A 25,427-nucleotide genomic window follows, 5' to 3' on the forward strand; every position below is an offset into this window, starting at 1 on the left:
ACAATGTTAGAGCAGAACAAGCAGTGAGATGCTGTCCCAAAGCCTGCTCTGGAACAGGAAGTATGTATTTCTGCAGTTAAACTAGAACTTTAAGAGTGTAAGAAATAAAAACTTGTGCTTGCTTATGTGGCAGCTTCAAAAGCTATCAGTCCCAAAATTTGTCTAGGCAAGGAAGATGGACAAAGCATCATAAAGAACTCGAGGCCAATGGAAGCCCGTGTTGGTGGTAGGATTTATAGGTCTAGAATATATGCTAGTGAATGTCCAGTGCACAGACAATAATTCCATGTCTGGCTATAAATACAGATCAAGCAGCCAGAACTGTAAGAAGGTTAAAAAGAGAAGTTAAGCTAAATGAAAGAGCCAATCCTTCAGTTCAAAACAGACAAGAACTTTCTATAGCCTGGTTTGGGTAATATACCAACTAGGGAAGTAAATAAACACAACAAAGATGAAAATTATTTCAATATAGAGACCAGTCACTTCTAGATAATCTATTTATTGCATATTCATCCTTATTTGTTCACAAGGTTAGACATTGTGTCACACAAACATTATCGTACACTGTCTAGTGCATTTCCACATCGCTAAAGTCTGATTCTGGGGGCAAAGTTGGTCTGTTGTACAAGACCTCCCAACCAGCTTTAATTGTGCAACCTAAATTTGTAACCTAAATTTATTGGTTTGTGATGGAACCCTGCCTTAAGCTAGTTACTACCTGATTAAGAAAAACTGTCAGATGCATATGGTCATGTCATTAACACTACTTCACTATTCAGTATGTTGTTTACAAAAAAATAGCTATAGCAGAACTCCTATCTTTCATGTTTGTTGAAATGTCTGAGCTTGTAGACTAAAGATATAACAGGTAATTCATGATTTTGTAATGAAAGAGGCCAGAAAAACCAAAGCTGTAAAGTGTGTGGGCACACACAGCTAACTCAACTGCTTGTTACCCCTCACCATCCGGGCCAGCCAGCTCAGAATATACTCCAGTTTGTCAATGTCCTAAAAATGTGGAACCAAAGACTAAAAAAAAAATCATCTTATTCACGTCAAGCTATAAAAGAATAGGTAGTATTTTGTCAAAACAATAAATTTTACTTTTTTCTACTTCTGTCCTGTCCCAGCACCGAAGTTAGGAGCACCAACAGGTAGCAAAATGCATTATATCTTCTTAATAATACATGCATATGAGATACATTTAGTTATCACTGTGTTGACTGAATGGCCCTTCTGCAAATAGAGGCTTTTGGCAGAAGGGTTTGAGATCCAACAGAAGTTCTTACTGAAAAATGCAGGGAGGCTATTTCAACCAGTTTCCCCTTTCTGCTATAGGTCCCCATGCAACCTCTCATATTATTCAATAGAGTCTCTCAAACTCCTTAAAGAACCTTTTCAGTGGGCTGTAAGGGTGAGACAAACTCAGCAAAAAAGCAGTCTCTACGCCCTCACAGAGGGGTATTCCCATGAAAAGGGTTTCTGCTCACAGAAATTCAGTATCCATATCAATAAACAGAAAATGTTTTCATTACTGAAGTCAGAAAGACCACACAGAAGGAAACTTTTACATTAGAACAAAGTATAGGTGATCTAAGGGGACACACCAAAGTTAGAGTGCAAAAAATATGTTAAGTACTTAAAATGCTATTGGGAGAAATTCCTTACAGTTAGCGAGGTTGGCTGATTATAACATTTAATTATGTATGACATTACTTTCTACCAAGCTTTGCTCAAAAGCTTGCTCAGGATTATAGATTTCACCAAAATAAAACATTTTAGATTGTTTTATTTTTAATGCTAGGAAAAATGTTTGAAAATATAAACCCAGCTTGCCCTAATAATCATGTTTTATTAAACTTGCACCATTACCTATGAATACAAGGGTAGATACACCAGCATATTAGAAGTCACTTTTGAGAATCCAATAAAGTGTAAAAAGCACTGATAATCTGCTTTTCATTTAGCTTATATCTGTGCACCTACCAGCTTCCAAGTTTGTATTTACCTCAGCACAAATGCTTTATTGAGCATAGTAGTAAGGCACATGTTCTCCAATATGGTAGCAAATACTTCATAAGACTTCTGTTGTGTTCAAAAAGAGCTCTCTCAAACTTCTCTAGTTACAATTCTTTAAGATGGTTTAAGGTGCCAGAATTTAAGTCACCTCTAAAGGGCATCTCAGCTTGTTTCACTTGGACGGTTTTGAAACGAACACCCGTTTTGCCTCTGATTTCTGTGGATGCTACACCTAAGCAGAAAAAAAGGTCAGTACTTTTACATCCCAACAAATGCAGTTACAAAGCACTTTTTAAGTGGCATCTTTTAAGAATCCTTTATAAGGCAGGCTTTATCAATCTAAGCTATTCTAAATCTGCTACTGGATCATCTCTGAACTTCACAAAGCTGGCACGATCAGTTTATTTTTAATTAAATTGACATTGTTTATTAAACTAAGTTATTTTGCACTTCTTTTATCTCATCACGGTATGAAGATTTTGAGTAATTAATAGACACATTTATCTACATTTCAACAACAGATTAAGACAGCCAATTAAGTATTTAATTGGTTGAAAACTTCAGATCAGATCTGGTGCCCTCTAGATGTTGTTGGACTCCAACTCTCATCAGCTCCAGCCAAAAGGGCAAGAGGTAGGGATGACTGAAGCTATATTCCAGCAATATCTGGAGGGCACCATATTGTGATCACCTTCTTGGATTTATATTTAATAGAGTATATTTGCAGGAAATAGATTTAGAATAGATTTATAACATGAAGCTTAATTTAAAAGAAACCAATAGCCTTCTCCACAATGAAGTTACATTAAAGAGGGAGGGTTATACATTTGAGCAACATAGACATTTGTTTAAACATGCAACCTGGTGTTAAGTTACATTTACTCAAAAGTCCCAATGATTTATTCTCAATTAAATGTTCATAAGATTGCCTTCATGAAAAAATTAATGTACATTTAAATTTGATCAATGGTAATGACATTCGAGTAGTAAGTGTGAGACTTTCAAAAGAGAAAAATAATGCTTACTTGGCACAGGAAGAGATTTCTCCTTCTGAATCTTCACTGTACTCACGGACGGAACTATCATGGAAGGACGACGAATGGCACGCTCCCCCAGCGTTTTTTTAATACCAAACCGTTCTTAAAAACAAAGCAATTTGTTGTGCAAATACTGCGATTTACACATCACATTTTCAAGATCATTGTCTTTTCAACACGACTTAATACTGATGAAAGGTAAAACCATCCTTCATTAAGGATAAAGAACTACCACCAGAAGATTAATCTGTGTGTGCCACATCAGAATGTGTGGAATAATTTGATGGGGGGAAAGCTTTTATCCCTCAGTGTGGCAAGAAGTGTAGCTACACACTGGCAATATTTCGTATCCCACCTTTCCACTGAACAGTGCTCAAGGCAGCTAACAGAAAACAATGAAAAAACAATCCATTGAAGCAATCTAATACAATGCAATAATTATAAAGTAATAAAAAGGAAAGAAAATTTGCAGAAAGCAACCCAAGGGATGCAAAGAAATAATCAGGTAGCCAAAATTAAATACTCCCTCAATAAAAAGATCATTACAAGGCAGAAAAAATAAATCATAGATGGATCTAGAGTTCCTTAGCCTTCCAGAGAGGAAGCCCTCTTGATGTACCCTGAATAAAGGCAAAACTTGCAGTTCATTATTCTTGCATGTAATAGAGAGAAGACATTCAAGAAACATTTTGTCCTCCGAAGCTACTCACCTGGAACTTGCTCCCTCTCAATCTGCCGTCGCTGCATATGCATATTGATAATGGCATTTACTTTTTGTCTGTTTTTTTGAATATTGGGCTCCACCATTATTTCTGTTAGCTTAATGTTGGTCTTAATAGCTCTTGAAGCAGTTGATCTCGCAACCATTGGTAATTTATCCTGATAATTACTGTCTGTAAAGTCAATCTCTTCATCCTGAATATGTTTTATACTAATGGGAGAAATTATAATTATTTAGGTATTTGTGTTTGGAATGAAAAAAAAGTTTTGAGACCTCTGTGACAGTTTGAGGCCCTGTGCAGTTACAATGTTGCAAGCCTATGTAGCAGTAGTTTTTGGTGACAAATTCTGATGCAAGAGAAAGAGACTATCACTTTAAGGTTTTGTTAGACAGGCCTGGATCATGTGCATTCAGTCTGATAGGTTTGTGGAATTTCGGGCTCTGATTGACAGGAGATACCAGTTCAGTGGGGAGTTAACTGTCAGTGAGAGAGACAATTGGGATTTTGGACAGTTGTTGGATTGGGAGAGATAAAGGGGTTTTTGAGGAAAGATGGGACGCGGGTGGCGCTGTGGGTTAAACCACAGAGCCTAGGACTTGCTGATCAGACGGTCAGCGGTTCAAATCCCCGCAACGGGGTGAGCTTCCGTTGCTCGGTCCCTGCTCCTGCCAACCTAGCAGTTCGAAAGCACATCAAAGTGCAAGTAGATAAATAGGTACTGCTGTGGCGGGAAGGTAAACGGCGTTTCCATGCGCTGCTCTGGTTCGCCAGAAGTGGCTTAGTCATGCTGGCCACATGACCCAGAAGTTGTACGCAGGCTCCCTCAGCCAATAAAGCGAGATGAGTGCTGCAACCCCAGAGTCGGCCACAACTGGACCTAATGGTCAGGGGTTTCTTTACCTTTACCTATGAAGAATAAGACCAGAGAATAGCAGAGGGGAAATTTGAAGCCTTTATATTAAAACCCAGTGTGTGTTATTAATACTTCTTTGGTGGAGATCAGGGAAAGGAAGTGGTGCCTGAGTTCATCTAAGAGGCCACCCTGTGTAATGTCTTGTAAAGATATACTACAGTATATTATACATATGGATTAATGAGCTCACCTCCCTCCATTAAGGAGCTCCTGAGGAGGAGAAAAGAAAAAAAGGCAAATGTTCAAGAGGCCTGTAAAAGGCATTTATGTTCCAAAATGACCACATTGATATACCAATTTATGTTTATGACATGGGTTATTTTTTCATCATAAGGTATCTAATGATATTAAAATAAGCTATATTCCATTGATCATTGCTGGTATTCCGTTATCTTATACAGAATCTGTTTATAGCTTTATTTTATTTATAGGCAGGTACCAGGGCTTTCATATATTTTTAGCCTTACTTCTAAAACACAGCATGTGCACTTTGAGGAATAAGGTATTTTAAATGCATTTTATTATTACAATTATATTATGCATCAAACCACCAACTAGAATTGCATTATATGTAGTTGTAAATGCTATTGCCCCTTTTAATTTCCCCCTTTAGTAAGGAGGAATAAAGATTTTTTGGGGGGAATTTATTTTCCACTAATTCTGAAAAAAGTCTAAGAAAGACTAGTGCTATTTAATAGCTGTTTGATAGAAATAATAAGTTTGTTGATACCAAACCAGATAGTACAGATATCATCAATCTTTAGGCATCAACTTGCAACATTCAAATATAATGTTGTTACAAATATAACTCACCGCCTGTTTGTCAGCATTGTATAAATGTCTTGTAGAAATATTTCTGCAGCTCCTGGTTTACAATGAATTGTTCCATCAATTAGCTCTCGGATGGGATGCAGTTTTCTTTTTGCAAAGAACTTTAATAAAGGAGGAAGAATTTGTTTCAAATACATTAATTCATTTGAAATCTGCTCTTCTTGAAGGACATGAAAACTGTTTTTTATTCTTATCTGAAATACAATGTAGACTCCAAAATTTTAGCCTCACAGTTTGTATAACATAGTCATGGCAGGTATAAATATGCAAAGTTTCACTGGGGCCATAGCAAATAAAGAAACATACATCAAAAGTATTTTCTATTTTAAAACCAGCACAAGTAGTTGTGCATTTGAAATACCATTATCATTACATCTTAATATACATGTATGTACATAAGCATCATGCATACGGAAATAATTACAGATTAGGTTGCAATCCTATATCAGTTTACCTGGGAGTAAACCCCACTGAACTGAATGAGACTTGCATCTTAGACATGTATAGCACTGCACTATAAAAATGGGTGAGACAGTAAAGAAGTTCCCATCCTTTTCTCTTTAACATATATTTGAAATTCACTACTACATTAAATACCTTTCCAAGCTGTGACCAGTTGCTGAGTTTCACAGGTAGGGACGTGCCATTTTCAAAGGAACGCATCTGAATGTCTTCTGGGTAGTACCGAGAGAATATCTCAGCAATGAGATAGCCATTTGAAAAATCCCTACTCAAAATGTATAAATAAATAAAAGTTCACTATTAGTTACATGCCTTAATTAAGAAGTGGCATTCCTTGGATGGGAAGCCTCTGTTTCATTACCAAATCAATTTTGGAGCTTTCAACCATTACAGTACTTTCTTGTGGAAAGAAAAAATCCCTACTCACTCCCCTTCTCATATCCATAAGTCAACATAACAGCTGTAAGTTCCTCTGCCAGCTGTACAGGTTACATAAATAAAGAAGTAGGGAGAGGGAAGTCTTCCTGGAAACCAGAGAGAGGTTCTGCTGTAAGGAGTAAACAGCATTAAACAGAAATCTAGATAATATATTACTAAACTATCAATAGGTGAATATACTGAATAAACATGTATTTCTGCAACATAGATAGGATTTAAAAAAAACAAAAAACTTCTGTTGCTTATGGCCAATGGAATACTCAATAATAACCAAAAGAATCATATGTGATTTCACAACACTGAAATGCAGGCACAAGAATGTATAATATTACATCAGTGTATACACATTGTTCGCTTGTTAGTATACTAGGGGCTCTACTCACCAATCCTTCCCCCCTTCCTCACATTAACCCCTAGAGCTTCCCTTTTCAACCCCACATATCTACTAAGCTAGCTTTTCACCTTCGCAACCCCATGTCTGAAGTCACCACTATTTGGTCTGTAAGCCCACTTTGTGCCTGTTTTCACCGTCACTTTTATGCCCATGCTCTCTCCTTTTCTACAACCCCTCTTGCGCACAAAACATTGCCCTCTCACCTTAGCAACCGCTTTTGTACCCCCATTTTCACTGTCACCTTTTTCCTACTCTTTTCTTTAAGATGAATTTAATCTTAAGAGCAAGCCTGTCAATTAGCTCACTCAGAAAAGGCTTAGTTCAGCTGATGGATGGGCATTTATTAATAAAGCACCTTCCAAATTACTGCACTGAATCTGGAACTTATTGAAGACAACACATGGTATCAGGAATGAAATACATTGTGGGAAGGTACTATGGAATATTTGAAGGCTCTTCATCCTTTATCGTTCTTACGTGAGACAGAAGACGAATGGAAAAGTGGAAAGTTTAGAACAGACATTCTCTCCCCCCCCTTCAGTTTGTCTTCTTGCTGTACTAAAACAATAGAAGTTTGTATAAAGAAGAGGTGTTGGGACACTGAGGTGTTTTTTAAAAGTTTTAACAAGGAGAAATAGCAGATGGGTACAACACAGAAGTTAACACCCAAAATTAACAGAGCCCTTCCCAAGTCCTTGCTGTACTCAAACCTTATTTTAACTGCCATGCTCCTTTCACCCAGTGTAACCCCTGCTAACACTATTCCAGAGCTTTTTAGACATGCATCATTTTGCTACACAGTAATTCAGTTTTACTAGCAAATAGGCAGTTAAACTAACCCCTTTCCAGCGTTGGAAGGAATGCAGGGAACGTATGTGTGTGACACACCTACACACTGCAGCCGACACACTTGTGTCGTGACCACAGTTAGGAAAGCTCTGCTCAACTCAAATCTATCATTGTTTAAAATTGTCTCTTTCCCTGTTTTCTTCCACCTCTGCTTTATTTAAGCCTCTGTGTTGTTTAAGGCCAGTTTTCCCGTGTCACCCCACCCTTGCTTTACTCAAACTTCTGTAAGTTTAAAACTGCCACTCTCCCCCCTTTCACATCTCCCTTCTCACTGTAACCAAACTACTCCCTCTTCCATTCCTCAGCTGCCTCATGAGAGCTCTCAAATATTCCACAGTAGAGTACTTTACTCAAACCTCTTATCATTGTTTAAAACTGCCAGTTCCCCCCTCCCCTCCGCCTTTCAGTGTTTCTCCCTTCTCACTGTCATGCCATGCTCACTACTCTTGTGCAACCTGACTTCACTTTTGCTTGCTGCCTTTATGCAAATCCAGGATTGTGATGCAGCCATTACAAATCCTCCAGTGGGGGCTGCCACCATGAAAGCCTTTCTTCCTAGGGAAAGAAAGGTATCTTGTGGACCATTAATTCTGGACTAAACTTCGCAAGCCCACAGGTTTAACTTTTGAGGAAACCTATTCTCAACGGATAAAGGGGAGGCTGGTGCTATCTTACCAGGCGTTGCCAGCAGTGATGACAACAGAACACAGGTGCTTCCCCCCCCCTTTCCTAAAAGGGCCTCTCTCTCTAGCTCCCCGGTTCGCCCAGCCTTCGGTCTGAAAACATTTGATATAGCAAAAACCCCTCCTTCCCCAATGACGGCCTTTGCCACCCGACCCCTCCCCCAGAGCCTCCCGTGTTTTCTAGCAAGCGCCCTCACGGCCGGCCTGGCCTTAAGGGGGAATTCGTGTGAACAAAGGGCTTCGGTTCAAGCTCCGTGGGAGATTTGCAGTCGCTTCTCGCGGGAGGGGAGGCGCCCACACAGGCAAGAGAGACGCAGCCGAGGGAGCCAAAAGCAAACCAGGCCCCTTCTTCCCGCTGGCCCCGAGGCGCCCAGGTACGGCGGGAAGTGTCATGGCGGCCAACGTGTGGGAAGGGGGGCGGCCTCACCTACGGAAATGCGTAGGCGAGAAGCTGAGGTCGAGGCTCTGCAGCCAGCGCAGCACCGTCCGGGGCAGCCCCGCGCGCCTCGGGCTGGTGGAGTAGGACATGAGGAGAGGCAGCTTCCCTTCGCGAGCGCTTTCGAGCACCATAACGGCAGTTGCCAAAGCAACCGCCGCCGCTCTGTTTTTAAAAAGGAGCAACTGCCACGGCGCATGCGTCGGAACGCCTGGGCGCAGGGCTGTTTGTTGCTAGGAAACGCGTGTTCTGCGTCAGAGAAGGGGGGGGTTGTTGTTTTGAAGTCGACCAAATACACATACACACAAAAACAAAACAAAACCACAGCACGCAAGCAACACGCACATACAACCCACCGTTGATGGTGAAAGACTTGGGATTCTGCTTTTAGAGAAGCTGTTACTCTTACCAGATGCTGTTACTCCAGTTCCTATTAGCCCAGTAGTCAACATGGCCTGTGGAATCAGAGATGGAGGGACTTTACATATACCAGCAAGTTTTTTTAAAAAATACTAATAGTAATTTTGTATGCAGCCCTTCATCTGAATAGGGTAGTTCACATTATAAACATACAAAATGCAAACACTAACACATTGCGCCACTGAGGGCTAATCTGTAATTTTAATATATGTGTTTATGTAAATACAAATCTCCTTTGACTGGAGTTTGTGCTGAATTGGGGGGGCGCACCTCCACAAATAACAGAAAAAAGACAAACAAGCACCACCAACTAATAAACGTTTAAATTATGAGTGATAACCTATTCAGGATTTCCTGATTGACGTAGTTGCCTTGGTCCCAGGAAAGGGAAATTTTCTGTGCCAGATTTGCTGGTAAATGATCCCAAAATTTCCATGAAACTTAGTTCCAAGTGAGTTAAACTCATGGATTGCTGACTATGAACACACCATAAACCTAAGGCTGCTTGTTTATTTGCTTTGGCATTTGGTTGGTTGACAATCCTGGTAACTTCCTAGTCGGTGTGCATACGATTGTATTGTGTGTCCTAGCACATGGTGTTTTCAACACTTGACAACAGCTTACACGCAAATCCTCGTAAGTATAACATTTATTACTTTCATAATAATAAAACCTCTAAAGAATATGCTAGTTCCACATTCAGATTGCTAGCATCTGTCCCCAGTGGATGCTATTTGTCAAGATTTTATGTCAATTTTACCACCATTGAGTTCCCCTCCCTCCTGATTTCTGCCATACTGCCCCTTGTGTCTGAGATAACTCCTGGTACAGTAACAATTTACTATCTTCCTGTTATGTACTGAGTTGAATAGGATCCAAACTGCAGCAGTCTGATTGGTCCTACAACAATAGGATCCAAACTGCAGCAGTCTGATTGGTCCTAGAACAATAGGATTCAGAATGCAGCAGTCTGATTGGTCCTAGAACAATGCAGCAGTATGACTGGTTGGCAGGAACCACCCAATCATGCTCCAGATATAAGTGAATCCACAACCTGATTGGCTTACAGTAGAATTCCAGAATTAGCCAATCATGTGCAGCCCATTGTGTAAATAAAGTATATAAAGCAGGTACTTTGAGGGGAGGGACGCGGGTGGCGCTGTGGGCTAAAGCCTCAGCGCCTAGGGCTTGCCGATCGAAAGGTCGGCGGTTCGAATCCCCGCGGCGGGGTGCGCTCCCGCTGCTCGGTCCCAGCGCCTGCCCACCTAGCAGTTCGAAAGCACCCCCGGGGGCAAGTAGATAAATAGGTACCGCTTACCAGCGGGAAGGTAAACGGCGTTCCGTGTGCGGCTCTGGCTCGCCAGAGCAGCGTTGTCACGCTGGCCACGTGACCCGGAAGTGTCTTCGGACAGCGCTGGCCCCCGGCCAATAGATGTGAGATGGGCGCACAAACCCCAGAGTCTGTCAAGACTGGCCCGTTCGGGCAGGGGTACCTTTACCTTTACCTTTACTTTGAGGGGACATTCACTCATTCCTCCTCACCACTATGAGCTGAATAAAGAGCATGAAATCACTTTGCAACTCTGAGTATATTTCACTTCCCCTCAAAATATCTCCTCAAAACCAGCTTCTTCAACTCTAAAGACTCCATCTGGTTGACAGAGGCTTTGTATCTTTGCCTGAGCATGTGGAAATGAGCTCTAGCAGCCAATTAGACAAGGTATCTCTAGTAAAATGTACTCAATAGCAGTTTCTAAAATGTCATGTTAGTATTAAAAGCAATTTATTTATTTATTTATTTATTTTTATTACTAGGAAGAGGCGAAACAGATTTCCATGGTCTGTGTCATCTGACTGACATTTAGGAAGGCATTCAGAGTTTGTTTTGGCTTTTCCCCAAGTCTTTGTTGCAGAGAAAGAGTCCTCTTATCTTGCAAAGCCTGAATATTGAACTGTGGTGTTTGTATTGTTTCCAAATTACCTCACCAGCTTAATATATCTGACAGCAAGATTATTATGTAGAGTTTTGTTTTTTTACACTGGATGATAAACAACAGAGGGAGCTTATCACCCTTACTCATTAAGAGTAGCATAAAAATTACAGTACCTGCACACCCATTTTTAAATGGTAAATATACAAGGGGAAAAAAATATGAGTTCTACTTTCATCCCACACTCACGTTCTGATTACTTAGCAACAGATTGGGCTTTAAAAATAAGTGCCTAGTCTCATGTTTGCAAAATAATACTTTTTTTTTTACAGTTAAATAATGAATGCCATTGATAGGTATAAGTCCTTCACTGCCCCTCAACAACACCCTAAGTGTCTGTGAGAGAGGGAGAATTTACACAAAATGAGTTTTAAATACCAGTCAATGTGATGAAACTTGTGCTGGAGTAGAAAGATTTGTATATTAAATAGTTCATGGTACAGTGCGTCATGTAACCAACAGAAAAGAAAGGGAACTTAATTCATAGTAGGTGTTCCTTATGAAGTGCTTAAGCAGGGACAGCAGAAAAAAAGACACCTGTTTTATGGTCTTTCAATATGTATATATATTTATAGAGTGCATCTAACACCCCATTGTTCTAGATACACACAGAACAAGACACCTTGAACCAGAATATAACAAAACCAAACAATAATTCATCTGTGCCAGTGAACAAAAGATCTTAAATACATGTACAGGTCTTGAGCATTGCACAACACTCACTTACACAACATTCTGTGAGAGTTTTTGGGTTACAGTACACCTTCATTGCCACTCCAGCCTCCAGTCCATTGAAAAGGCTGTTGCTCCTGACAACTGCAGTTCCCATCATCTTCTCTAGCTTCATCTCCCCTCCTCCAATGAATGAAGAGTAGAGCAGATCCTTAGAGAGCAACAGCATTTAAACGGGCAAACTCCCTTAGCAATAATACACAGAGGGTTGGGAAATGCTGTAACTGACCCCGGAATCCCTGCATATTCCTGCACATCCGCTGTGTGAGGAACAGTCCCCACAAAAGCCCCTAAAGGAAGATAAAATTAAATGAAGTGGCTGATCAGTGAACATTATATTACAGTGTACAGCAAATTTCAAGAGTATAAGCAAATTCTATTTTATTTAATTATATTAGCCCCTCTCCATCAGGTTGCTCAAGGAATCCCAAATATCACTGGATTATAATGTAGCTTCAGTTGTGAGATATATATTAGTAAGTAAATGTTGGTTTATGCCCTCCCTTCCCCATCTCAACAGTTTTTCACATGAAACATATAGTAAAATACTTGGCTGCTTTTTTTTTCAAGTTTTGAAAAATTAGTCACTACTTTATCTATACTGCAGGAACTCTTTCAACATGGTTGGCAACTGGAGCTGCGGTATAAGATGCAACCTGGCTTTTCCTATGTAGTTTCGGATACGTAGCCGACAGAGTTGGCAAAGAGAACATGGAGTAGCTGTAAGTAGATAAAAAGAAAAAGAAATTGTGGCAATTTACTACTTCAATAATTTGCAATGTGTTAATCATATTACAACCTACAGTGGAAGCCTTTGGAAACCTGGTATCCTCCAGATATTTTAACTTAAAATTCTTAACAGCCCCAGGCCAGGGATGATGGGAGCTGCAGTCAAAAAATATGGAGGTCACCAGGTTGACAAAAGTTGATCTATGGTATGCTCAAACTCACAGTTGACTAGCATAACATTAAAAAACATAAATATTTCAACTGAATATTTGAAGTGCCCTCCGTTTTTAGCAACATAAGTTTTGTCATTTTGCAGTACAGTTTTCTATAAAAAGCACTGAGGTATTTAATTAAGTAATCATATAAGGTACCCGAATGTGAAAGTTCAGCAGCACACTTAAAATGTCTTGTAACAGAAGAGTCAGTTCCATGAGAGGAAAAGAATGGCAGTTTTTCCATGAAATGAAAATCTGAGACTTATCCGAGACCTAAAAAATGTCCTAGACATGAAAACCACTCTAGTTCAGAGCTGGTCAAGGTAGCCCAGTATCAATGTGACTACAGGAAGAAGTTAAGAAGCTGTCACATCTCAAATCAAATGTGTTGCTCTCCCCTTGGCAACAGACAGCACCAAAATAGAGGGAAAATAAAAAATGAGTCTCTGAAGAATTCACCCAAAGCTCAGTAGCAGTGGGGAAAGAGAAGAAGGAACCTTTCTTCACCAGACAAGACGCCTGTCAATGTTAACAAGTGTTTAGCAGAACTTCCTTCTCCATTTTCTTGGAACCATTCTTTCCCTCAAAAAATGGATAGGGAAATTCTGTTTTCACAGGGAAGGGATTTCTATGCAATTTTTCATAGAGTGGGAGTTGGCTCGCCTTGCTGGAGAATAACAAATAAATTTATTTCCTCTGAGCTTCTAGTTAATGCATGTGTTACTACAAACCACATGAGGGCACTACTTCCTAGTAGACTCTTTCTAAGATAACTTCCCCTCTAAAAGCTGAGCCATTTTGCTTCTCTCCCAACTTGTTAAGACAATATGTCTGCTCTCTCTCGGTCATCTCTACTTCCTGCATAAATAAAGCCTTTGAACTCCAGAAATGGTAAGTGATCTTTCCAATCTATTTCCCCAAGCTGCAAACTCTCCTAACATACCTTACTTACAGAGGAGGTAGTTGAGGGTCTTTTGTTAAAACCGTATAAAAGAAGCTATGGTCAGCAGCCAAGTGAGCCTCTGTAACCCCCACAGCAGTTCTCAGTATCTCTGCAGCTTCTTGACTCCGAATGGGAGGGAACTTCAGTTTGGTTCACATTTAAAGGCAAACCTTTCACAGGTGCCATAGGAGGTACTGGTGGGCACCTCCCACTTGCGGGTGCTACATTGGCAATGCCTGTCTTACAGATGTGAAGATGTTTTACTATGGATGCAATTATTCAGGAGGAGCTTATCACTTCCCTCCTCATCCTTGATTAGATTGGAAATGTCCCCCCAATGCAGGTATACCTTTTCAATTGCTGTGGGGGTGGGATTTCTGTTCCAATCATGTTTTCCAAAATGGGGGATATCACTGTCCCTTCAAATTTATGGCAATTAATTTTATTCGGTTTTTGCTGTCATTTGCTCTGGTACTCACTGTTTCCAGAAATTATACATAGCTCTCCCCTAAAAGTGCCAAATCCAAATTTTCAAGTCATGGTTACTACTCTGATATAAACATATCCCCTTTACCTTCTTGTAGAAGCAATACTGTTTCCACCAGACTCCGTGGAGTAGCTACATCTACAGGTCGTTCAAACTCTGTATTTTTGGCATTTATGTCTGCCCCAAACTCAAGAAGTACATTTGCTATTTCAGCACTAGACTGCTTTGCAGCTGCATGTAGTGGAGTTTCCAAAAACTTTCCTTTCTGCACATTAGCACCTATAGATTTAGAACAGGAAAAATAGGGATATATATTAATTAATGAGGAATTTATATTAATTAAATCAAAGCCAAATCACAATGTCTAAATTCTTGTTCTCAAAAATTATATTCTTATTCTAAACACTGGAACCAAATACTTTATATAAAAGTATTGCTAAGGCTATCAACAATTTTCTTAGTTTTGTTGTATATTTCCTGTATCTGTTAAGGATAATGGATTGTAGTGTATACTTAGCTAGGGATGAGTAAAACCCTCCAGAAATTATTTGGGAGTAATCATGAAGATTAATGACTGGCAAAAGGTGCTCCAAGTAAGTAGCATTGCAGATATATTTTGTGCTAACTGTGGTTTTGGAATTGTCTTCAAGTTTAGATCCTTGTATAACACATGACAATAATCCAATACTGGCACAAATGATTCTGGATTATTTTGGACAGGCCATAGCTGGTGCACCAGCTTTAGCTGTCTAAAGCAGGCATAGGCAACCTCGGCCCCCCAGATGTTTTGGGACTACAATTCCCCTCATCCCTGACCACTGGTCCTGTTAGCTAGGGATCATGGGAGTTGTAGTCCCAAAACATCTGGAGGGCCGATGTTGCCTATGCCTGGTCTAAAGGTGCTTTGTACCACCAAGGCTATTTAAATTTGCATAGAAAGCACCAGATCTAATAGCATTCTCATACTTTGAAACTAATGCTTCAGAAGGGAGTATGAGCCTACCCAGAACAGGCCAAACACCCTCACCAAGTCTTTGTCCTGTCAGGATTGAATTTCAGTTTATTGGCAGTCATCCAATCCATTGCCATTCCCAGGCACCCTTTCACATGAAATCTGGTTATACAAAGTTGGCAGGGATATCAACTGCTTGAGACAATAGGCTATGGAATTAAAATGCTATTTTATTTGTGCTAAGAGAAAATTGTTTCCAAGGCTCAATAAACAATAACATTACTCTAAACTGTGCTTAGTCCTCGTTTGTTTATAATCTCTTCCGGTTTTATGCCCCAAGTTGAAGACAAGTTGGCAATGACCTGGGAGTGGGCTACAAGAATTAAGAGTCTGGAAGGCAAGGTGAGAAAGGGGATACCACAGGCTTACTTTCAGCTATGTGATGTGGATGCGGATGTTGTCATCCTCACATTATAAAAGATCAGTGTGACTTCTGAGATTTGCTGAAGATGGAACTCAATCTTTAAATGAATGCAAAACTGAATTGTCATCATTTGAAATATCCTATATAGGTCATATAATGCAGGCTAGTTATGGATATTGTATACTCCTATTCCTAGAGAATTTTAAATTAATTGGCTCTAGATTAACATCTTCATCTTAAAACCAGGTTGGTTAAAAGAAATACAATGTACCGTAAGTACGGTAAGTGAGGAGAAGGAGTAAATGACACTTAATGTAATTATTGTGGATGCTTCATGATTTTGGCTAAACAAATTTTTACTAATCGTCTTGGTTCAGTTGGAATTCTATACATGACCCAAAATTATATGTATAATTTGACTTTTCTCTGGACCATAAGCGTATCCTTGTGATGGGAAGGCCCAGTCTGTGTATGAGTCAACAATAATTCCAGCACATACTAGTCATAAGCAAGAGGTTGCGCCATGACCCAATTAATTCCAGAATCCAGTATCTAATCTAATGCAACATACCCTTAATTCAGCAAAAACAACAACAAAACCCCAGTGAGAATAAAAGATTATCAACTGGAAAGCATAACATGTCCTAATTAAATTAACTAATCCTTTTGCCCATCTGGAGAAATCCAAGTCCATTCTCTTTTTTGCAAGGTGGAGGCACATTGTTAACAAACTGAGGTCATCGGGGCAAGAATATTCCATTTACATTTCTTAAGAATGTCAACGCTCACCCCCTTCTTTGTCAACAGGAAATGTAGCCTTGGATGTCCTAAGAAGTGTTCACTCATGTACTTTGCTGCTAAACGGTAGTCAACAAGTCCAAGCCTTATGTGAAAAGCTCCTTTTGCATTCAGGGTTTGGCAGTAAGAAGATTTTTCTCCCCACACCCTATAACTGGGTGTACATGGCATCCCCCAACTTGTTCATTTTATTGGGAGGCTGCTCCACATCAATATTTTCTAAGATGCACTACTCCTGTCCTGGTATGTGGAAGTGTGCTGCTTCTTTCATTCATTTAGGCTTTAGCTAGGTTGTGTCCTTACCTTTACCTGCTCCATGCTTCCTTGTCTCCAATCCATGTTTGTTAGTTTGTTTTTGGAATTAGTCAGGACCCTTTACAGAGAGGTACCAGTCAGTATCTTACTAAAGGGGAATGTTTTGCTATCTTTAACAGGGTTCCTTCTTGTCATAACAAGAATTCCAGAAGCTGGAGCATTACCATCTTATTCCTTTCTCACTGGGACAGGTAACAACAACAACAATCTCAACCTTAGCACTCTTCTCTGTGACTTGTATTTCCTCCAGTCTATCTCCAACTTGGCTCTCATGAGACAAAAAAACTGCTATTTTACATATGCAGTTGTATCTTGGTTTTCAAACAGCTTAGTTCTCAAACATTTTGGCTCCCGAACGCTGCAAACCCAGAAGTGACTGTTCCTGTTTGCAAACTATTTTTGGAAGCTGAATGTCCGACGGGGCTACTGCGGCTTCTGATTGGCTGCAAGAGCTTTCTGCAGCCAATCAGAAGGCACAATTTAGTTTTTGACCGTTTTGTAATTCAAACAGATTTCCAGAATGGATTCCGTTTGAGTTCCAAGGTATGACTGTAACCTTTTCTAATCCCTGAGACTTTCTCTTTCCGCATAGCAAGGCTGTGTCTTTAAACACTGTTAGATGAATCTCTATTCCTTTCCTTCTGTCTCTGTAACATCAATTAAGTAAATGTTCCAGGCAACATGTGGCTGGGCTCACATGTTTATGCATTATTAACCTATTATTTTCTGTACTTTTCTGTAGTGGCATTTCAAGTCACAAAGCTGCTTTTGCTGCTATTTATTTGTTTTACATTGGCATGTTGTCATCTTTAAACCTTTACTCATTTTAAAATAAACCGTGGTTTGCCTATTGTTGGCTCCTCAGAGCGAGCAGACTAGGACGGTCCGTCTGTACTAAATCCCTCAAATTTTACAAGGTTATAAAAGTCAATGTAATTCTGTCTATGCACACACAGTCATCTCCAGTAAATATCTCAAGATAGATGACCTCAAGATTATCCTTTTAGGAAAATGCATGTGTTAGGATATGTGTACATTTGAATGTTTACACTTGCACCCTAGCAGATAAGTTAGCAAAACAAGGTGGTCAGATCAAATGTACTAGTTCATTCATAGCAATGCAATACACTATGCATTACAATGAAACTCTGGTCCAGTTTAAGAAGCAAAGTAAAAATATATTAATTAACCTTATGTACCTGAATGCAGAAGCTTGTGTACACATTGTTTCTGCTGTGAAATGCAAGCCACGTATAGAGGTGTTCCCAGGTGAGGAATATCTTGGTCAACATCTATGCCCCGAGAGATCAGAAGTTCTAGACAGTCACTATGACCTAGTGAAAAGAGAGTGCAATTCATCTCTCAAACTAAGAATTGGATTTATAATGCCTGATGTAGTTTTTGATTCATTCAGCTAGTCTCTTTTCTTACCTCTGCTAGCTGCTTCGTGAGTTGGAGAAGGGAGGCATGTCTCCCACTGAGCTTTGGCACCATACTCCAGTAGAAGCTCTACACAAGATGCACTTCCTCTTGAACATGCATTGAATAAGGGTGTCACTCCATCAATTGTTGTAGCATTCACCTAAGGTATTGGATATTGCTATGAGTAGAACTAAAATACTTGTTTACATATTATATTTCTGCTTTGGGAATATAGGTGGTCTCCCCCCGTCCTCCCCCTCTCAATCGATGAAAAATCAGGAGAATGAAAGAGCTGGCAACATGCAGATGATAAGAAAGGAACAGAGGTAGGAAACTTGTATAGCACCTTGTAACGATGTTTAGTAAAATTTGCCATTGAAGGCATTGAATGCCACCTGAGAGTCTTCCAGCCACAATTTATAGTACATTGATATCAGTGCAAATTCTACAGCAGGCTATTCTTATGTTCTTACATACAGAAGAAAATTATTTTATTTAGAAAATAATACTTGCATTTGCTCCTGCTTCAAGAAGAATTCTTGCACATCCTACGTGATCTCCTAGGCATGCTTCATGTAGTGGAGTCACTTGATCAATGGTCAGAGCATTTACATTGTATCCCTAAACAGGAAAAGAACTAACAGCTGTAAGCCAGTTTGTCCAAGTGACAGAATATTATAGGCAAAATATACTTTACTTAGCCAACATAAGGTCTAAAATCAAAGGGTGAAATCTAATTGGTGCCCCCTCATGCTCACAGAAGGGTTTTTGACCCAGCAGACACTTCCATTAGCAATTTTTACACCTTCCACCTAGTTCTGGGGTTCAACAGCTCCTAATTTTGGGTGGATTCTGGAGTCTGCAAATATTGCCTCCCCTCTCCTTCCATTCGTAAAGTCCACCAAAATATTTTTTAAGTTTTTAAATTGTTAATCCAAACAAATGTTTTAGAGAAAACAGTGTTATAAACTGACTGGAGTAGTTACAGTAACTTTCCTGGCTTGGGATGGCTGCATGCTATGAAGTTTAAAAAGTTCCCTCACTACTTTATACAGAGAGAAGGAAAGGAGGGGAAAAGATACTGTTAACTTTTCCATTTTCTAGAATGCCTCTCCCTGAGATATAGCTATAAAATGCTACAGTTAGGGCTGATACTAGCTCCAAACTTGATTCCTCTAGAATTATATAGGGCCTCTACACCTAGTTTTTCATATTAGAAGAAGCAGTTGTAAATACTGGAAGTTTTGATTTCCCAGGTCCTAATTTATATGTTAAGGCTTGCCTTCTTAGCTCATACAAGCTATTGGCAAGCCTCTTTTTCTGGCAAATACCCCTACATGTGTAATCATGAAGGTGATTGTGGAATACAACCTAAATCCCATGCAGATTAATCATTAATTTCAATGGATATATTCTGAGTAGGACTAACGGTAAATACCACCTGATATAGTTGGCACTCCATGTGGATTGATGGCATTAGGATCTATGTATATAAAAAGGGAAGGATTATTTCCACCTGCAATCTCAGCAGCTGGGAGATGTGGTTTATGTCTTTGACCCATATGCTCATGCTAAATTAATTCTATTGGTGGAAGAAGTGGGTTGATAGAGGGATTTATACATTAGAGCAGTTAATAAGATTGGATGGAGATTTTTTTGTCATTTACAATTTTGCTGTTTAGCTATCTCTTACCTGCTAGTTCAGAATGTCAGTAATTTTCATATTAAAACACTGGATTGTAACAAAGAATGGGGGAGGGGAAACGTACTGTGATTGAAATACTTTAACATTTTTACCTGTGCAATTAAAGTTTTCAGAGAAAGGAGGCGTCCCTGACTTGCTGCATCATGCAGTGGTGAGCGATCTGCCCAAGAACCTGGGGAAAAATAAATACCATCATATAGTTTAAATTACAAAAATGGATATGTTTTAATTCATATAAAATAATAAACTGATGATCAATTTTATGTTTAGACAACCCCAATCCTACATAATTCCTATTTAAATATAAACCCCTTCCTTCAGTTTAAATATTAAATTAATTATTTTGTAAATGTAGAAAAAGATGATAAAGTAAAAAAATATTCACATGATCCCACCTGAAAATAGGGAACAGGATCTGGCCACTTCCTTCACCACCAACCCATAGGCCACTTTGACCATGATGTTGGGTGACCTAGCTTCAAAAGGAAAGAAATGAGAGTGCACTCAGTGTCCGCTCCCAATTCTTTCCTTTCCTCCTTTGCAACCAGAATGCAAAAGAAGATCCCTTCCAAAAGGCGCTTCCAGTCAGCACAACTCCTGTTGGGATCAACTGCACTTGGGAGTTCTGGGGTTTGCAAACCCATTTCTGGCAGAGTTCTCAAGTGAGGCATCCTGAGTGGAAGCAATCCTAGGGGTTTGCAATTGGTGCCAAACGTAAAAGGCACCAAATGCAAGCCTCACTTTCAAAGGAAGCTAAATCTAATTTCCCCCATCCCTAGCGCACAGTTAATTGAGAACAAATCTTATTGAGATCAATGGGACTTTCTTGAGTGTTAACACATTAGAATGGAAATGCAAGTTGACTAGTCAGAAGGTGGCTTGAAATATCTATAATCCAGTGTTGCTTCCAGATGGAGATTGCAACTCTTTGCTCTGCCTTGCAGAAATAGTGCTTTGTTTTGCAGTTCTAGGATGCTGCAGAAAGTAAGTAATTTCAACAGCAAAATGTAGGGTCCACCTTAATATAGGACCCAAATATGGTATTCATATGATGATAACAAAAAAATTGCCAAAAGTTAACATGAGAACTCTGGTGACCACCCATTGCATTGAACAGGTCTCTTCTGAGGTACATGGGTGTCCTGGTACAATTTATGAAAGTTATCCTAAATCCACCTTTAGTTTATGCTAGAAAAGCAACCAGCACTTTAAAAATCCTAATCAATATGTATATCCGACAACCACAAAACAAGAAGAAAATGTTGCTCTTCTTGCAACAAATTATTAGCGGCTGCTGTTTACAATCACACTGACGCATCCTCACTGCAGAGAATTCCTCTCTCCTTGTGCCAATTTGTTTTACTGCCAAACTGAGCTGCCGCCCTAAGACTTTGTTAAGAGCTGCTGCACTGGGAAATGGTAGCAAGCATATAAAGTACCTTATTAACATCTCTCTAGCATTTCAGTTCTACAAATCATATTTATCCTTATCTGTGCTACATCTGCTATCTAATACTGTGCCTCTTTTTACATGTGTTCACTTGTGCTATGCAGAAAAATGTCTGCACATTTCATTGCTGCAGTGACACAATTTTATTTTCCCCATGGTGCTGGAAAATAACCCAAGTCCTGCTTTGCACCAAGCATTCAGGGTATCTCTGCCTACTACTGTCCACATCAGGGTATACATTGCAACATTCCATGGGTGAAAATGGAAACACACTTCTGTACATGTTAACATCCCTATTTCTGTTTAAGAGGGTGTTTTGTCTTAAACTGGATCTAGAACAGTGGAAGGAAATCAGTGGCCCCCCAAAGGTTACTGGAGTGCCTACTTCCAAAATTTCCAGACAGCATGATCAGTGATTAGGGTTGATGGGTGTTGACGTCCTGCAACATCTTAAGGGCCACCCTTAAGGGTTCCTCACCCCTGTTATTATCTGTACGGGTGGTTTGGAAGGAAGTAGTCCACTGGAGTTTTGCGTCTCTGTGTATACATATGTATAAATGCACTAGTCAAGAAGCATCTCCCTCCCTCTAAAGATTATTACGGAAATGATAATGAAACCTGAAGTGCTCTTGAGCACACTAATAACATTTTTAAAAGCCACTCTCAAAGGGAAAAATAGGATCATTGGGTTTCTTTCCTGGCTAAGTTGAAGTGTATGAAACTCAGCAACTTGTCTTGGCTGGTAGTGACTTTTTGTGCTTGGTTCTACTGCAGACAGACTTGTAGATTGTAATAAGACTACTGGTATACACTATGTATATTTATTTTAGAGAATTCTTGCATGTTTTTCAGTGACCTTCTGCTCTCATAGCTTTCCCATTTTTTGTAATGGAGATGGGATTGGGTACCCAGCTGTCTCAAATAAAAAATATACCTTTTAGAAAGGCAGTTGCAAAAATACTCTTTATTCAAAAACAATCTCCCTATGATTCTTTTCTCTCTGACTGAAGTGCAAACTACTTCAAGTTATATTTAGACTCTGCATTCCAAGCCAGCTGGTATCTAATTTACTGGAGTATACAGTTCTGTAATACTGCAGAGATAAGGCTAAGAATTATAACGAACAGTCAAGTACAAAGAATGATTTAGAAATGTATACAGTACCTAAATCTCCATCTCCCCATGGCATTTCCAGCCAATCGCAATTATAAATCCGGCTCATGTTAAACAAGGAAATAAAACTCTTCCTTTTGCTGCTGCCTATTAATACACTTCAGCCATTTTAGATGGAGCTCTGCACTCATTATAATATGAACTTTCACCTGTAAAGCCTCTGCAGTAAACAGATATCCAAAGCCCTGAGTTTAGGAATAAGCCAGCTTTCGTTGCTCCATAGAAACACAGTACATGAAATAATTCATAGTTTAAATATAATAATGCATAGTTTAAATAAAGTATAATTGTTGTTTCATTTTATAATAGATAACTTGATGTAGAATTGGGTCTGGATTCAAATCAAAACATCCACTATAAATTGGTCAGGTGGTTTTCAGGAAGGCAATTTCTCAGCTTCAGCTCAATAGGAAGAATTGTAATCTGCCTCACAGGATTGTTGTGGGAGCAAATGTAATAAAAGCTGCAAGTCATTTTACAAGTTAAACGTGTAATAAAAAAAATATCATTTTCATTATGAATATTGATTGTTTCCAGTGGGTCTGAATCAAAAATCAAATGAAGCTTTGTCTAATAAATTATGCCAAACATAGCCTATATGAGCTGTTTCCTGTCATATCCATATATATTTATATATAATAAAAAGTTTAACTACATGACCCCTATATTTAAAGTTATAAGACAATTAGTTTTATGCACACATTTGGCAAAAGCAGGTATTGTGGAAGACCTAAGTTAATATACTATAGGATTATATGGTTCTCTTTCATTAGCCATGCTAGAAGGGAAGCCCAACATGTAAGATCAGCTTTTATTTATTTCATATTTATATGAAATTTATATAGTTTGATTGTAAAAAAATCTCAAAGTGGTTTACAAAAAAACAACAACGAAAAAATTCAATAAGAAGAATTAACAACAATAAATCAAGACTTTAGAAAGGTTAAAGTAACAATAAACTAAAAAACAGATTAAAACCTGCAACAACTTTCTAAATATCTGGGTAGGCTTATCTAAACAAAAATATTTTTAGAGGGCCCTTTTCAAAGGCGCCTGCCTGATTTCAATAGGCATGGAGTTCCAAAGTGTAGGTGCTGGCACACTAAAAGATTGAGTTCTTCCAAATGTGAAAATCGGTATTATGTGCACTTGTAACAGTGCCAGTTCTGCTGATCGAAGCAGTCGTATAGGTGCATATGGGATCTTGTCTGCAGAGACATTCCATCTCCATTTACTCTGATATAAGATGGGATTTTGTAGACATGGCCTGTTTACCCCCTGCTGCAGTTGTCCTCAGAAATGTGGGTGAATGATTGGCGGCCCAGCAGGAACTGTGTGAGGATGTTGATGCTTCCTTAAGGTGAGAGGGTTGCTAAGCTTAATGGACCCAGAAGTGATGGGTAAGGAATTTGTAAGGGAAAGCTATGGGGACAAAAATACCTAAGAATTGAGAGAAACAGAAATATTTTTTCCTCATTAGCAAGCATTTGCCCATCTGCAGCAGGGAGAGCAGGGGCTGTCTTAATTCAGTGGTAGAGTCCTTGCTTTGTGGACAGAAAGTCTCAAATTCAGTCCCTGGCATTTTCAGGCAGGACAGGGAAGGAGTCTGATACCCTGGAGAGCTACTGCCTTTGAGTGTACGTAGTAGACTATCCAGAACTAGATGGAAGACTGCAAGGCTGTTTCCTGTTCCCATACACCTTTCCACCATTCAGGAGCCATGTTAAAGTTATTGCACAATGCTAATTATAATCCCAGCATGTGAAATTCTAATCAAAATGTCCCAAATTAAAGATATACCACATGATTATAAATATCTCCTCTCATCTTTCATTTTCACCATGACAACAGACATGCTCTAGCAAAGAGAAGTACTTTTAAAACCAATTTATTTCTGTTGGAGAGAGACAAGCACATGCTTGCCTTTTCCAACAAAATCAGTAGGAATTGGCGTCGTATATATCTTATGCAGAGCTTTAAAAAAGTACCCTACAGTAATTAATCTGAAAGTGAAAGGAGCTTGAGAGATCTGGAAAATGTAAACTATATTGTACAAGATATATAGTGCATAAAGGTATACAGGTCTATTCAGAAGCCAGGCCTAATGGGACTTATTTCTAGAAACTGCAGCCTAAATGTGCATTGAAATACTTGCAAGTAATCAGATAAATAGCACCATTGCTATTTTAATATTTATTATGTATGATTATAATAGATAATTGGTTCTATGAATATCCTAATGCTCACATGCCAATCTTTCCACTGACACATGCCAATCCATTTAGGTTTTTTGGATCTGCCACCTTCACCATGAGCAATAAATCCAAGCTCCACAGGATGTGACAGATCTGTAGTCATATCTCCCATTGTTTCTATTCTTAACTTAAATTACTGGCTGAGGGCTCGAATTTGAATTTGAGCAATGGTACTGAAGGAGTGATGCTTAAACTTTCTGCACAGTTTTCTCAACCTTAATTGCACCCCATTGAGTGGCTATTAGTTTTGTTGCAAAAGAAAAATGCAGGGACCTCTATCTACCACCCTGTGAAGTTTTGGGAGATGTTTTTGATCAGGAAATCCAGACTAGGAGGATGATTGAATCCTGTTTTCTCAACGCTGCTGCTCCAGGACATCAGCTAGTGTTTAAAGATTTGTTGGGAGATATGATGGCCATGAATCTCTGGTGTCTCATGTATTTTGACCCACTGAAGTGGGCTGGTTAATGGATTTATACAGAAACAAACATGTAATCTGTCTCCAATCAAATTCAAAGCTATAATAATGTCTTCTAAAGATTCAAATTCTACCCTTTAACAAAATGGCAGTTATATTAATAGCAAATGATATCTGCAACGCTCCTTGTTTAAACTGACAAGTTTTAAGTGAC

The 25,427-nt window shown here is 39.2% G+C and overlaps 2 protein-coding genes and 1 long non-coding RNA gene across 15 annotated transcripts in view; 1 reads left to right on the forward strand and 2 right to left on the reverse strand.

Moving 5' to 3' along the window:
- Positions 1-479: 479 nt before the first annotated feature.
- On the reverse strand, positions 480-8,998 carry SPATA4 (spermatogenesis associated 4). 3 transcript variants are annotated; one of them, XM_082237293.1, is made up of 6 exons: positions 8,776-8,998; positions 6,120-6,196; positions 5,505-5,623; positions 3,767-3,987; positions 3,045-3,158; positions 480-2,251 (listed from the first exon to the last, which is right to left on the reverse strand). In XM_082237293.1, the coding sequence occupies exons 1-6, from the start codon at positions 8,981-8,983 to the stop codon at positions 2,124-2,126; spliced, it is 867 nt and encodes a 288-aa protein (XP_082093419.1). In that variant the 5' UTR covers positions 8,984-8,998; the 3' UTR covers positions 480-2,123. The 3 variants fall into 3 exon arrangements, with proteins under 3 accessions (XP_082093419.1, XP_082093421.1, XP_082093420.1); XM_082237295.1 differs by having other exon boundaries at positions 8,780-8,967; XM_082237294.1 differs by having other exon boundaries at positions 6,120-6,249; positions 8,776-8,967.
- LOC309540439 overlaps positions 6,247-25,427 on the forward strand; it is a 34,996-nt gene continuing 15,815 nt past the window's right edge. For 3 of the 8 annotated variants that reach the window (XR_014223268.1, XR_014223269.1, XR_014223270.1), the window contains exons 1-6: positions 6,247-8,375; positions 10,832-10,924; positions 11,020-11,163; positions 12,535-12,649; positions 16,910-16,981; positions 18,448-18,538. This is a non-coding gene — a long non-coding RNA (uncharacterized lncRNA). Of the gene's footprint in view, positions 8,376-9,034; positions 9,841-10,831; positions 10,925-11,019; positions 11,164-12,534; positions 12,650-16,909; positions 16,982-18,447; positions 18,539-25,427 lie in introns of those variants that run through there. The other 5 variants (XR_014223273.1, XR_014223271.1, XR_014223274.1 and 2 more) reach the window with 5 other exon arrangements.
- Positions 11,736-25,427, reverse strand: part of ASB5 (ankyrin repeat and SOCS box containing 5) — a 32,045-nt gene continuing 18,353 nt past the window's right edge. For 3 of the 4 annotated variants that reach the window (XM_082237280.1, XM_082237281.1, XM_082237282.1), the window contains 6 exons: positions 20,010-20,089; positions 18,726-18,833; positions 18,222-18,372; positions 17,990-18,124; positions 14,389-14,580; positions 11,736-12,647 (listed from right to left, as the gene is read on the reverse strand). In XM_082237280.1, the coding sequence (XP_082093406.1) occupies positions 12,520-12,647; positions 14,389-14,580; positions 17,990-18,124; positions 18,222-18,372; positions 18,726-18,833; positions 20,010-20,089 (794 nt within the window). In that variant the 3' untranslated portion in view covers positions 11,736-12,519. Of the gene's footprint in view, positions 12,648-14,388; positions 14,581-17,989; positions 18,125-18,221; positions 18,373-18,725; positions 18,834-20,009; positions 20,090-22,531; positions 22,719-25,427 lie in introns of those variants that run through there. The other variant, XM_082237283.1, reaches the window with a different exon arrangement.

This window comes from Podarcis vaucheri (genome assembly GCF_965113315.1).
Source record: "Podarcis vaucheri genome assembly, chromosome: 9".
In the NCBI taxonomy this organism is placed as follows: Eukaryota; Metazoa; Chordata; class Lepidosauria; order Squamata; family Lacertidae; genus Podarcis; species Podarcis vaucheri.